Raw genomic sequence first — 13174 nt, 5'->3', positions numbered from 1 at the left:
ATTCCCTTTTCTTGAGCCATATCCCATGAATGTGCCTCTGTCTTGTGTGCCTCGGCAACAGCTTCTGCACAGCCCAACACTGGATGGATCTAGTTGTTCAGTGCCTTATCACTGATGCAATCTTTTCCTCCTATGGAAAGTGCGAATGAAATTGCCTAAATTAAGCAATTGTGGTAGCCTTGAAAGATAAAGCTTCCTTTCTACTTTGAGCTGTTTTTGTAGTAAGGCTGCTGTAATTATGTTCTTCTCTTGTGTTTACTGGCATAGGAAAGAATGTGTGATTGGGATTTTATGGCACTTACAGCTTGGTATTTTTCCCATGAACTATTCAAATGAATCGCTCTTAGATTTTTAGCACCTTCTTTCCACTTCTGTGCAGGGTTGGGGACAGTCAGAACAGAGAGAAAATACTCCCTTGAGCATGGAGTTTAAAACCTGATGATCTTAGAGGGTAGACTTTTGTCATCTCAGCAGATCCAAGATCCAGCCCTTTGGATGGTTTGTTGTCCCTTTTGGTTAGGAAGGAGCACAGCTGTGAAGAAGGAAAACATGTGAGTCACGATCGGAGGGCTGCAGGAGCTACAGTTCTCCCTTCCTCCAGCCAAGCCCAGCCCTCTTCTCATCAAAATAATCAGAGTTTAATTCTGGGAGGACAAAAGCTTTCAGACGCAACTCTCCATGAGTTTCTCAGGTGTAATACTCCATTCGTTCATTAAACCTGCCATCAGAGGATGTTGTCTTGGCAGTGAACAGCCTGACTTACAACTCTTGTACTGATATTTTAGCATCCTAGTTTGTGACTTGCCATTAAAAATGCTGTAAATCATGGAGGTAGCAGTGAGTATGGTTGGGATTTTACCTGGCTGTTTTTCTCTTGTTTGATCATCATGTGGGCTTGAAGAAATTGTGTGATCTCTCTGGACCTCCAAATATCCCCAAACCAGGGATGGTATCTATAGAGTGGCATTGAGAGAGTGTTTACTGCACCTCAGTATGTAAAACATACCTTCCTGACGTAATTATTACACCCAGAGGAAACTCTGAAAGGGCAAATTCTGACATTTGGGCCCTTAGCTGATCTGAAACCTCATTGCCCGCCATGTAGATAATTCAAGCAGTAGCCAGGGTGAAGCACTGATGAAATTAATTGTAGGTTTCTGTAGCTTTCATTTTTGTGTAAAGCGTGTGGAGGAGACATTTCAGGCATTACTGTAGCGTTAGTCCTTCATGTTTTCCATAATTTGTATAATCCCTGTATTGCCCTTGGCATGTAAGCAAGCCTCTTATAAAGCTTCTTTCTTTAGAAGTTTCATGAACAAGTCAAAAGAAGTGTCTTGCTTGACAGGCAAGGCTTGAGAACGTACTCTCTGACTCTTCACATAGCCATTGTTTATACATATCAGTATCTTCTAAAGCAGCATACTTACCTTTGAGAGAATTAACATTCTTCTTCCCTTCTTTCTTCCTAATGTGTGCACAATAGCACTTCAGCTGATCAAGGCTGCAAGTAGATAACCCTGAAGAGGGGACAATAAACCATCGTGGCTTTGTTTTTCCCTTAAGATAATAATCCTCACAATAATCCTGAAGCTCTGTTTCATAGCAAAGACACAACACTTGAATTCCTGAAGTATTTCAGTGGTGGTTTTTCTTACTCAGGCTTGTCAAGTGGCCTGATTGCTCTAGGGGGCTTTTCCACATTTTGAGGCAGAGGGACTGTTTCTCCTCACGACAAACTAGTTCTGCTGTGTAACTATAGCAGTCTTCCTTAGCTGTGTGGCTTTGTGTGCTTTCATGTGAAGGAGAGTGTTGGCTGCAACTCTCTTGAAAGCCTTTAGCAGTTTGGAAAGAAAAATTTGCCCGAGATGTAGTTTCTGTTACACGACTGGTTATCTGGAGTTTGTAAGAGCAAACTAGCTCAGCCACTTCTCATTCTTTTCCGTGCTGTGGTCTCATTTCTACAACAGTGTCACCAGGCTACCACATTGTTCTTGGGAAGAGCTACCATCTAGCAGCAGTAGCCACGGACAATAGCCAGATACTCCAGAGCTGTGGTTAAACATTCCTGAAATATTTAGGGAAAGCAGCATGATTTTGCCAGAAGTTTTTGTGCTTAATTGGTAGGAGCACGGTGCTTACTTCGTCCAGGTCTGTTTTATTGTACATCCATGAAAAATCATGTTGATCATCAATTCCTTAATACAACAAAGGGAATAAAAGATTACTGGGGAGTGTTAACTCAGGGTTCAGCAGTTTATCAAGAACGTACAACATGCCGCAATCAGCCGACTGTCACTATCTTAAATTCTTAATCTTATCTCAAAAAAGTAGAACCTCCCAACTCTTGGCCCTGGTATGTGTTGTCAAAGTCTTCCAATGCACCACCTTGAATTGCTTATAGGTGTAAAGGCAAGGGATGAGCTTTGATATGTTAATGACAGCCTTGTCAAAGTCTACCACAGACAAGGCTTGCTGCCGTAAAACTCTTACCTTATCTTGTGCTCCATATTAACATTTGCTGGTGTTGGTTTAATTTATCATCTTAGATGGGATGGCTTGTGATAGTTCATATCTGCAATGTGATAGTTCAACATTACATTTCTAAATCTTAATGAAAATCCAAGGTCTTCAGATATTCAGGTTTAGTAAATGGTTTAAAAATGTTACTGCTGGAAGCACATGGAACAGGAAACTGCATCAGAAAAGGATGGTTATTTTTTAAAATGTTATTTATGGGTAAATATTTAATGGTAATTTTTTGTTTTCTTTAGATTTTCTCAAGCAGACCACGTATGAAGTTGAGGCGTTCTTAGAAGCCATTCAGTTCTTCCGGCAGGAGAAAGGCCACTATGGAACGTGGGAAATGATAACTGGCAATGAAAAAGAGGTAAAAAAATATCTTCCTGGTTTTGTTTTGGCTTTGGATATGGCAGCTCTGAGGATAGTGAAGGTTGTAAAGCCTCTTGGGAAAAAAATGGTTTTTAGAAAAAAATATATTAGGTAGAAATACCCAAGATTTTAAGGTAGTTCTTACAGATATGGAAGTGACATTTCTTTTTTAATAAGCCCCATTCTGAGTTTTTTACTAAAAAGTGAAATTATGCTGTGAACTAAAGTTGTTGCGTTGTGCTGGAATGTAGGGATAGCCACATTTCCCCAAAAGCCTGATATATCTACTTTAATTTTATGCCACAGCGTCAATTGGTGAATAAATGCTGTGTCTAAAACAAGGCACTTGCTAACATCTCGCTACCACATTTGCTGCTGTTTATAGTTTTGGTAAATCAGTGAGACCAAAAGCAAACACACCAAACTCAGAACCCATGGGTTGTATGCAGCAGATACTCGCTGTCAGCTGCATTGGGCTGTGCTCCATTTTTCTGTCTTTTGTGACAGCTATTTTGTAGGTAAGAGTTATTTTTTGCTTGTGTTGCTATTACCTTTGCTACTAAACACAACAGTTTGCTTGTCCTGTAGTGCCTCTGGATGCCATCGTAGGAGATCAGGCTTTACAAAAAACAGAATAGCAGCTAAACATAAATTTTGAAGAATCTCTTCATTTTGCTTTTTCCTGTTCTTTGGGAATGAAGTTTTTAGTCCTGAGCAGATAAAATAGTAGACCTACTTATTGTGCCAGACTTCTGAAACAGAGTCTTGCATAGTAACAGTCACACTCAAACACCAAAAATTTGTGTACTTCAGTTCCTCAGAAAGGAGATGCTAGGCTCAGGGTCTGCGTCTGTGCTTGGGCACCTGAATGAGCAGCTTTGGAGCACTGATGGTAGCTGAAGTAACTCTACTGATCCCTCTGGCATCACTCAAGATGTCTTTTAGTGCAATTGAGACCTGATTTATAAATTTTTTCCAAAGCACTTAGCAGCAAATATTTACTTTAGTACCAGCTGCTGGGTGTTTTCCTTGACGAAATCTGGCTTCCCTTTGGGAAAATGGAAAAAAGCCTGATGGAGAGTTCAGGATCCAGGGTTTTGCTTTAAGAAACCAGATTGTTCTTTTAGGAGAACCCTACCTTTGAAATGCTGAAAAATGTGGAAGCTGGAGAAGAATCTGTAAACAGTGTCTTTCCCAGTGCCAGGGACTGAAGTTTCCTTCTAACGTCTGATAATGAATTCGTTAGTATAACGAGTTATAACCTTCCAGTGGAGGGACTGAGGGCTTTTCTTTTCTCCCCTCCTCCCTCAAGTTATGCAGCTATTATACTGCTAGTTTCATTTTATGTTTTGTTTTTCCTATTGCTTGCCAACTACTTACTCATAACCCATATACCTCAAGAGAACTGTAATCAGAAGACATCCAGACTAGTTACGCTATTATCTTCTTAGTAATAATTCTGTAACTATAGTGTGTTCTCATGCTTGCTTTGACCAAGTAGAATAATTATTTTAGGCAAATATCCAAGCTAAGTGAATGGTTTGGAACAAGCAAGCTACAATTTGTTGCTGCAAGAATCTCTGCAGAATGCCAATAAATATATTCCCTGACATTCATTTATAATGACAGAGTCTCCGCAGCATTAGCTCACGCCGTTCTGCCTAGGTTCTGCAGCACGGATGTATATTAGCAAGTACCCAGTCACTCGGCTGAAGACCTACTAAATTTTTTTGTGTCATAAAAGCTCCTTTTCTTGGTTTTGTTTTTGCTCTTTCGTTTTTAAGGTTTCATTACTAACAAAGGATAAATTCAATTGTAGATGGTATTTCTGTAGGTAAGTGCTGAAATACAGGGTTAAAACCAGGACATTTTTGTTAGAAGCAGCAGTACAGCCTCATAGTTGAGAGCACTACAGCACACCAATTTTACACTAGCATAACTCCATTGATCTACATGAATGTGGAAATAACATATTGGTAAATCAAGAATAGATGAATAAAGGATTTAAAAACCCCAAACCCCTACAGTGCACCTTGCAGTACAGAAATATAAAGCTGATCCGACATTCCTAAAAATGTTTCCAGAGAGCTCAGATTCTTCAGAATATGTTTGATCCGTCGTCACGTATATTATTTGGTCTGTGGTGCTCCAGTTTGGGTTATTTGTAAGATTTTTTTTTAAGTGACTCATTAGTTTAGGACCTGAATTAGTCCATTGGTTTTGACAGGTATTTGAGTCAGCATAGCTGAATTTGAGTGGTGCTGTGGCATGATCTATAAGTACTGAATTACATGAAACAACAATAATAGGGTATTGCATATCATAGGTATGTGAGAGGTATATTAATAAAGAGTTATATTTCTGTAGGGGCTGTCTTATGCACGGAAATACTGTTTTACACAACGTGGCATGCAGTCAGAACCCTTTCTTTCTTACTTTTGCTGTCTAAATTCCTGCCCTTTCCCTATCGTGTTGTTGGTGCGTGCCTAAAACCCTCTCAGGCAGCTGTAATACGTGAGGTTGAATGTCAGGAAGCACTGGCATGAATGAAATGGCACAAATGAAAAAGCACTGGCATGACGAAATGTAAAGTTGAGTGGTGTTTTTGCACTCTGTATTGGTTCAGCCAGCAGCTGGGTGCATCAGGGCAGTGATCCTTGAATGAGGACTGTGCTGGGCTGTTGCTGAAAGCCAGGAAAGGAGTTGGGTTCGAATATGCATTACTTAGCAAAAGCTCTGTTCAAGCCTTGCTGGAGAGGAAGGAGGACTACCTACTTCACCTGTGAGACTTTACTGAAGCTGTTGAGCAAGCTAGTAATCCTTTACCCAGAGTAAATGAGAAATGTACAGAACCTTAAGATGCATTTTGTCTGCTTTTTAATAGGGTTACTGTGTCTCTCTGTGATTTGCAGAATATCTACTGCACTTGAAAGCTTTCAAGAAGCTGTGGACAACCTCATGTGTGCTGTACAGTCAGGACAGATAAAAAGCCTTGAAAGGGTTATGTGCTGTTCTGCATAGCACGTGCACGATAGTATTGCCTCTGTCATCATAAATTGGCAGCTGGGCATCTGTAACTGTGGGCCAGTACAAACATACCCAGGCAACATCTATGAACAGAAAACGAACACGTCCAGAAATAAAAGATGTCCCTCCCTGCTCTGAATCATGAGGATGAGTAAACCAAATACGGGACTGAGGTCTTTAGTTAAAAATTGAGATGCTTTAAGTAGAGAAATTCAAGAATCCAGCATATATCCCCAGCACTGATAAATGCCTCCATAAGAAATGTGTTCAGAGACCTGAGATCACAAAGAAATAGAGGTAGGGCAGGGCCCATGATGAACTGTTTCCCTCTGCTTGCATAGTTTGCCTTGTTGGCCAACAGCAAGAGGAAAGCACAGGAGAAAGAGACGTCTTTCCAGCTTTCTCAGGCCAGAGGTACAGTGTCCATCAATAAAAAAACAGAGAGAAAAGCCTAGACTCTCCAAATTAAATGTGTGCCTGTAACTCTCTGTATTTATTCCCAGATTGGTGCATCTGAGTGGGGTGGGCAAAGAAGAAGTTGTAGTTCAAATCTAGGCAGAGGAGGTTCAAAGCCTGACAGAGTGGGTCATTCTGAAGAAAACTCCTGAAATGTGTGCCAGTGAATGAAAGCAGGGATCTGTCTCACTCTGTTTCATTCTTTCTGTATTGAAGAAGCCAGACTTTGATTATTCTTCTGTACAAAGTTGGGCGATGCTATCAAGAGAACCACAGAACTGTTGGGAACAGTTGAGTTAAAAGGGGATCTCTGGAGGTTATCTGGCCCAATCCCCCACTCGGAGCAGAGCCAACTTTAGGAGTTTTGTGCAGTTGACTTCTGAAGCTATCCAAGGTTGGAAATTGCATGACTTGTTCCCATGACTGCCCTCATGATGAAAAATATTTCTTAATACCTGATTACTATTTCCCTTGTTGCTGCTTGTAACCATCACCTTCTTCCTTTCCCTGTGCATTTCCAAGAAAAGTCTGGCTCTGTCTGCCCAACATCCTCCATTATGTAGTTGTAGACAGCAATAAGGTCTCCCCTGAGCCTTATCTTCTTAAGGCTGAGCAAACCCAGTTCCCTCTGCCTTTCCTCATGTGTCATGTGCTACGTCCTCTGATCATCGTGGTGGCCTTCGCTGGACTTACTCCCGTGTGTCAAGATCTGTCTTGTATTGGGGAGCCCCAAACTGGACGCCACTTCAGATGCAGTCGGACAAGTGCTGAATAGAGGGGAACGTTCTCCTCCCTTGACCTGCTGTTGCCCTTTGCTGCGAGGGCACTCTGCAGATCGATGTTGAATTTCTTGTCCACCAGGATGCCCAAGTCCTCTTCTGCAAAATTGCTTTCCAGACAGTTGTCACCAGTCTATACTGGCACACGGGATTTTTCCATCCCAGATGTTGGACTATGCATTTGCTTTTGCTGACCTCTATGAGGTTTTTGTCCACCCATTTCTTCAGCCCATCTAGGTTCCTCTGAATAGCAGCCTTGCTTGCCAGCGTATTGACCACTCCCCCAAATCGGTATCATCTCTGTTCCCAGTGGGATGTCTTTTCTTTCTAATTGGAACCATCTGCAAGACCAAATTGCCAGTTGGATGCTGGGATCAGAGAGGGTGATGCATCTCTTCTACAACCACTGAACCTCTTTCAAAGTCAAAATGTTTTTGAGGGAGAAAAGTACTCAATGTCAATTTAGAAAAATACAGCAATGACAGACTGACAATATACTTAGAGCAATAATAAAAAAATGGGGCAGTGATATATTTTCCTCAGTTTTCCTACATTCCATCATGAATGGTTGATGTGTAGAGGTCCCTTTGACAATTTTCTTCCTCCTGCCTATCTGCTGTGGTGCACCTTTGTCACAGAGTTAGGTTATATATTTCATGGTTTTTGTTCAAGAATCTGGAGGTGTTGGAAGGAGATTTTAATGTATATGAATTCTACAATGTGAAAGTTTTATTGGTTTTAGACCAGTATAGTTGTCTTTTAGTGACAAAAGAAATTGCTTGAAAAGTTTTTCACAAACTCCAACAGCTATTTATTTTATGCCTTTTGCCTCAGGATTAGGCTGGGCCTAACGAATCTTTTGGATCATGTTACACATTTTTGAAAAAAAAAAAATCAGATAGAGTGGAATTGTTTGATTCACAGATTACCCACATTTCTGGGTTCCATCTCAGTCCTGTATCCTATTTTTTCTGGGATCTCCTTCTTTTCATCTTTGAATTGTGAAGTTGGTGCTCACCTGAAAAAGTGCTAGAGATTCATGTTAGTACGGTCATATCTTTCTTTTCTTGGCCGATTCTCTTCCTATCAGAAGGATCCTTTGTCTGATGAGTCTTTAGAACAATTTCTCTTCAACGTTATCTCCTCTGGGAGGGTGTGAGTGTCCCAGAACAAGGTCAGTTTGGGGAAGCAGCAGTCAGCAAACCAACTTTTCAGATGTTTTTGATCCAGTTGCTCAGTTGATATAAATCATTTTAGCTTCATTGATTTTCACATGGCAATTTCATAATGGCATGCAGTAAATTTTAACGGGCATCTTAGTTCAGCATCTTAGTTCATCTGTTGTCAATTGTTGCATGGTCTCTCAGTCTTTCAGTGAAAGATGCTTCAGATGAAATGCATGGAGCTTCCCTCAAGCATACCTAATATTTTAAATTCGGTCCTCCTGGCAACCTGGGATGGCTAAACCATTGTATATTTGAGGTTGCCTGTGTTTGCACATCACTCTGTGATGTGAGTGCTCAGTTTTCAGATGAAGAACAGTGTGTCAACATGTCATTTTAATCTTCTGACTATACAGATCCTGAGCAACCTTGTGATGGAGGAACTCCTGCCTAACCTTCAGACGATGATTCTGCCTAAAATGAAAGGAAAGAGGAATGACAGGAAGCGGGCCTGGTTTGGTGTAAGTACTGTTATTTGCAGACTAGTTGTTTCTCACAGCAGTTGTCTGTGTGTGCTGATTCTGATCTACGCTTCTTAATTTAATCTGGTTTTAGATTGTAGAAGAAACTTATGGCCTAGTCCAGCAGCAGGTGGCAGAAGGATTAAGTACCTTGAAAGACGAATGCAGAGATTTTGCAAAAACCCTTGAAGGAACCATTCGTTCAGACATGGATCAGATTCTGAACTCCAAAAATTTCTTAGCTGGAAAAATCAAAGGTTAGTGGAGGAACAGCTGTGTTTTGGAGCAATTTTTTAATGTTTCCCATTGTGTTGCTTGAATCACCAGATGTCGTTGTTTTGAAATCCTCATGTGTTTTGAAAAATCCAACTGAAGACACTAATTTTCAGAAAACAAATGCTTTGGGCCTCTACTGCCTTTGATGGGAAATGATACCTGTGGCCGCTGTGTCTGTGAAGATACTAGGTCTTCTCAAGTTGGAGCTAGAGCTGACAGGTTTTGAATATTCTGACAAGAGTTGCTCATTCTGCTTTCATTGTCATTTGGACAGCCTTATGTAAGAAAGATACAGGTCACATAAGCATAATTAAAAGTGTAGTGGTTTTCGCCTGATGTCTAGGAATGTGCCACAAAACCAGGTTTTGGTTCTGTGACAAATTCATAGCCTACCAAAGAAACCAAAGGGCTTCTTAGGTGGTTTTAAACTAATGTGAAGTAATTACAATTTTGCTATGAATAGAAAAATGAGTGTAAAAAGCAGGCAAAACATGAGTTGGTGTTGCTTAAGCAAGCAAATAAATAGCTGATAATTTAGGAGCTGCTTTGATAGAAGTCAGAATGTTCTGTTGATATTCTCACATACCAGACTAGGGTGCTTTCAGTGAACTGCAGAGTACCAAGTTTGGAGGTCTCCTCGTAGAGTCACCCTGGGCACGCTCTGTGCAAACCTCCCAGTGTGTATCAGTAGTTAAGAGCCGCCCTTTTCTCTGCTCTCACAGTGCCCCCAAGCTGCTGGCGTTTGGTTAGGTGGGGCATGGGAAAAGATATTTCACTGTCACTCATAAAACTATAAACTCTGCTTTCATCACCCTCATCATCTTTGCGGAGGTGTGACTCCAGGGAAAAATACGGAATCGTTGAATTCATTGTAAAGTAAATCAGATTACTTTTTTCACTGTATCTCTTAGTAGCCTAAATGCAACCGTTGTATTTTCTGACACTCCAGCCACTGTTTCTGAGCCTGCCCAGAAGTGCTGCACAGAAAATATCCAGCCATTTCTAACATCCATATTAGAGGAGCTCATGGGTCCGGTGAGTTCTGGATTCACTGAAGTCCGCTCGCTTTTTGATAAAGAAGTTAATGAAATCATCCAGGACTTTCAGAAGACGAATGATATCACGAAGCTAAAGGAGGTAAGACATGAATATGTTTGGAGCCTTTTATATTAGCATAAGGACCTTCTAGCTAGAACTTGACTGACAGCAGTATTTGCTTTCTCAGGTGATAGTATGCTAGCACTTAGTTTTGTCATTTAGAAAGTCTTGTGGTATTTGTGCAACTGCAGTGTAGATATCAGAATTTGAATTAGGGCCACTGTTATATTCTCTACTAAAAAATTGCCTCTGGTTGCTTTCTCTCGAAACCTGTTCTTCCTCCACTGGAATGCAGAACGTGGATCAGCTTATGAACCTACCATTCAACTCTGTGAAAATGGAGCCCTGCTATCTGAAAGTGAACCTCCTGCAGGAGCTCCTTCAAGACCTCAAGAGTCGCTTCAAGGTCTATCACATTGATTTTGTGATTCAGAGGACACAGAACTTCATGCAAGAGGTACTGTAAGATCCAGTTTTTCCTCCTGGGAGAACAGGTTAGGTTTGTCCTTCTAATCTGCTTCAAAGTGATCTTGATAAAAAGCTGTGCAAGGGTCCCAGAATATCTCTTAATCAAAATACAGATAACAAAACCTAAGAAAATCACACCTAGAAGCTGTTTGACGTTTATATTTGTGAGGTTGCATGTGTGTCTTTCAGCGAGGCAGAAAAATTTTGGATGGATCGTTTCTCCTGAACTTTCATGTTCTGAATTCTCAGTGTCTCAGCACCCAAGAAAGTTGTGCTTGTAACCAATGGCATGGCTAAAATCTACCTGATTTCCATTCTCAAGGATTGATTTTTCAGGAAGCGTCTTAAAAATATTTTACCAAAACGGAATGTCTCCTTCTTGGTAGTTTATTTTCTCATTAATACAAAGTAAGGTAATGTTAGAAGCTGGCAATTACTTGGACACAGATGATGTCTCAGGATGTAGCTGCATGTATGTTCTTTAACCAACTTCTCATGGGAATGGTTCAATTGACTACATCATTTCAGATGAAAAATGAACTCCACCTCTTTTTCTCCATTAGTGTGTATTGGTATAAGCTATAATTTTGCTTTGTTTTTATTTCTTCTGGATGCCTGGCCAGAAATCTGTTAGGAGCTGGCCGGTAGACTTCTTTTGATTGCCAGATCACGGGGCAGATTTGGCCTTGTAGCTCTATGTTGAATCCTGTGATTTTAATCCATAGTTGAGAAACTAAATAATCTAGTTGGTAATCTTGTGAAATGGAGTTGGTCCAGTTTTATGTAGTGGGAGTTATGAATATGGAAAGCAAGTCTTTAGCACAGTGCTGGGATAGGGTTTTCCTAAAAGCAGCTCCTCTAAGTACAGCCATGATCAGCAGCCAAAGAATTATTCAGAAATAAAATTCTGATTTCATGTCTGGGTCTTTCAGGGGGACCATTCCAAAATGCTGCCAAATAAAATGTCTTTCAGCAAGAGAAGACCATGAGTCAAGACAAAGAAGTAGAGCGAAAATAGATACAAACCAAGTGGTGTTTTTTTCTAAACAGGAGTCAAAATTCACAATAAATAAGTTAAATTAAAGCACAAGTTGTTCTAAAAATGCTGTTCTTGCTTCTCTCTCTTTAAAAGGCTGGTATCTAAAAATGTTGTCATTGCTTCTCTCTCTTTAAAAGGCTGGTATTTTTCTCATAAAAATTGTAAGTAGTTTCACTTTGTGTCCATGGGCATTTATTTTATTAACGAGGAAGGTCAGGCATGTCTATGCTGGCGTAGTCTTAACTTAAAAGAAGCATTTGGCTTAACTTTAACTCGGGAGGAGGCTGGAGCAGGATTTCTTGGTTTGGGAGCTTGGCATCCTCTAGTGGCCAGTTTTAGGAAATCTGGGAGCACAATGCTCAACTGGCATGAATAAATAAAGCAGTTTTAGTGACTTCACTAGAAGTACACCAATTTACAATTTTCTTCAAATAAAAATTTAAATTAAAAGTCAGTAGTTCATCTTTTAATTATTTTTGGACTTAACTCTGTGCTGATCCTGTCTTTTTCTTATATCCAAGGTCCTGCAGTGCATGAGTGTTTACAGCCTCCTGATGCATGCACAAATTGAATAAACCTCCATCTTCTACATTTCCATTTACAATTACAGTCTCTATAATCCAATCTTACATGATCTGCAGTCAGTTAAAAGAATTGGCCTTCAACGTTTGTCCCTACATATTTTAATTCGGGAAAATATTACTAGCCAAAGAGGAATTAAAAGCATGTCTTATCCATAAGTATGCATGTGTGGCTGTCTGTGTATCCACTGGGGTGGTCCCATGTGATGCAAAGGAAGACCCAGCCGTATGGACAGCCTCCCTGTACTTCTCCAATGAGGATATATTAAAATTTGAGTGGAAACACTTAGCTAAGAAAAGCAAAACCTCATTAGGTAGACACAATTACCGCTGGCAGAACTGTTTTTCTGAAATACCTTTTCAGAGTAGGGGGTTTAATGTTTTTAATGAATCTCTGCATAACCTGAAAATGTAGCAAATGCCAGCCTAACATAAATCTGTGAGAAATTATTCCACTCTGTGTGATTTTTACTGATAATTATTTGTATTACAAGGAAAGCTACTGATTGCTTTCTTTTTAAAAAAAATATCTGCAGTATTAATGATTAAGATGATTAGAATCTGGTAGGAGTCAATGGGAGTCTTCTCATCAGGGATAATGAGTTTTGTCTATGGCCTTTATATATAGATGATCGATTCTACTTTTTGTCACCATCAGTTTGGATGGTGACATGAGAGTAAATCTATACAAGAAAGCCATGATAGCATAATAATGATACTAAGGCTTAATTTCCTTTATTTATTGCATCATTTCTGTGCTTGCTAACCTTCAGAGAACTGAAATACATCAGAAAATCTTTGGTCAGTATAAATTAATCTACTCTGAGTAAGTTTGCTGGTATAACTGTTTGTTTAGTTACATCAGCAGACTTTCAAG

At 40.1% G+C, this 13174-nt stretch overlaps 1 protein-coding gene across 1 annotated transcript in view; it reads left to right on the top strand.

The window, feature by feature from the left end:
- Window positions 1-13174, top strand: part of NIBAN1 (niban apoptosis regulator 1) — a 69283-nt gene that overhangs the window by 47713 nt on the left and 8396 nt on the right. The window contains exons 6-10 of the mRNA XM_074877116.1: window positions 2772-2887; window positions 8731-8835; window positions 8930-9092; window positions 10061-10248; window positions 10505-10666. Coding sequence (XP_074733217.1) covers window positions 2772-2887; window positions 8731-8835; window positions 8930-9092; window positions 10061-10248; window positions 10505-10666 — 734 coding nt within the window. The remainder of the gene's footprint in view (window positions 1-2771; window positions 2888-8730; window positions 8836-8929; window positions 9093-10060; window positions 10249-10504; window positions 10667-13174) is intronic.

Source organism: Strix uralensis, chromosome 8 (genome assembly GCF_047716275.1).
Source record: "Strix uralensis isolate ZFMK-TIS-50842 chromosome 8, bStrUra1, whole genome shotgun sequence".
Taxonomy (NCBI): domain Eukaryota; kingdom Metazoa; phylum Chordata; class Aves; order Strigiformes; family Strigidae; genus Strix; species Strix uralensis.
This window is presented reverse-complemented; position numbering and strand designations above follow the sequence as displayed.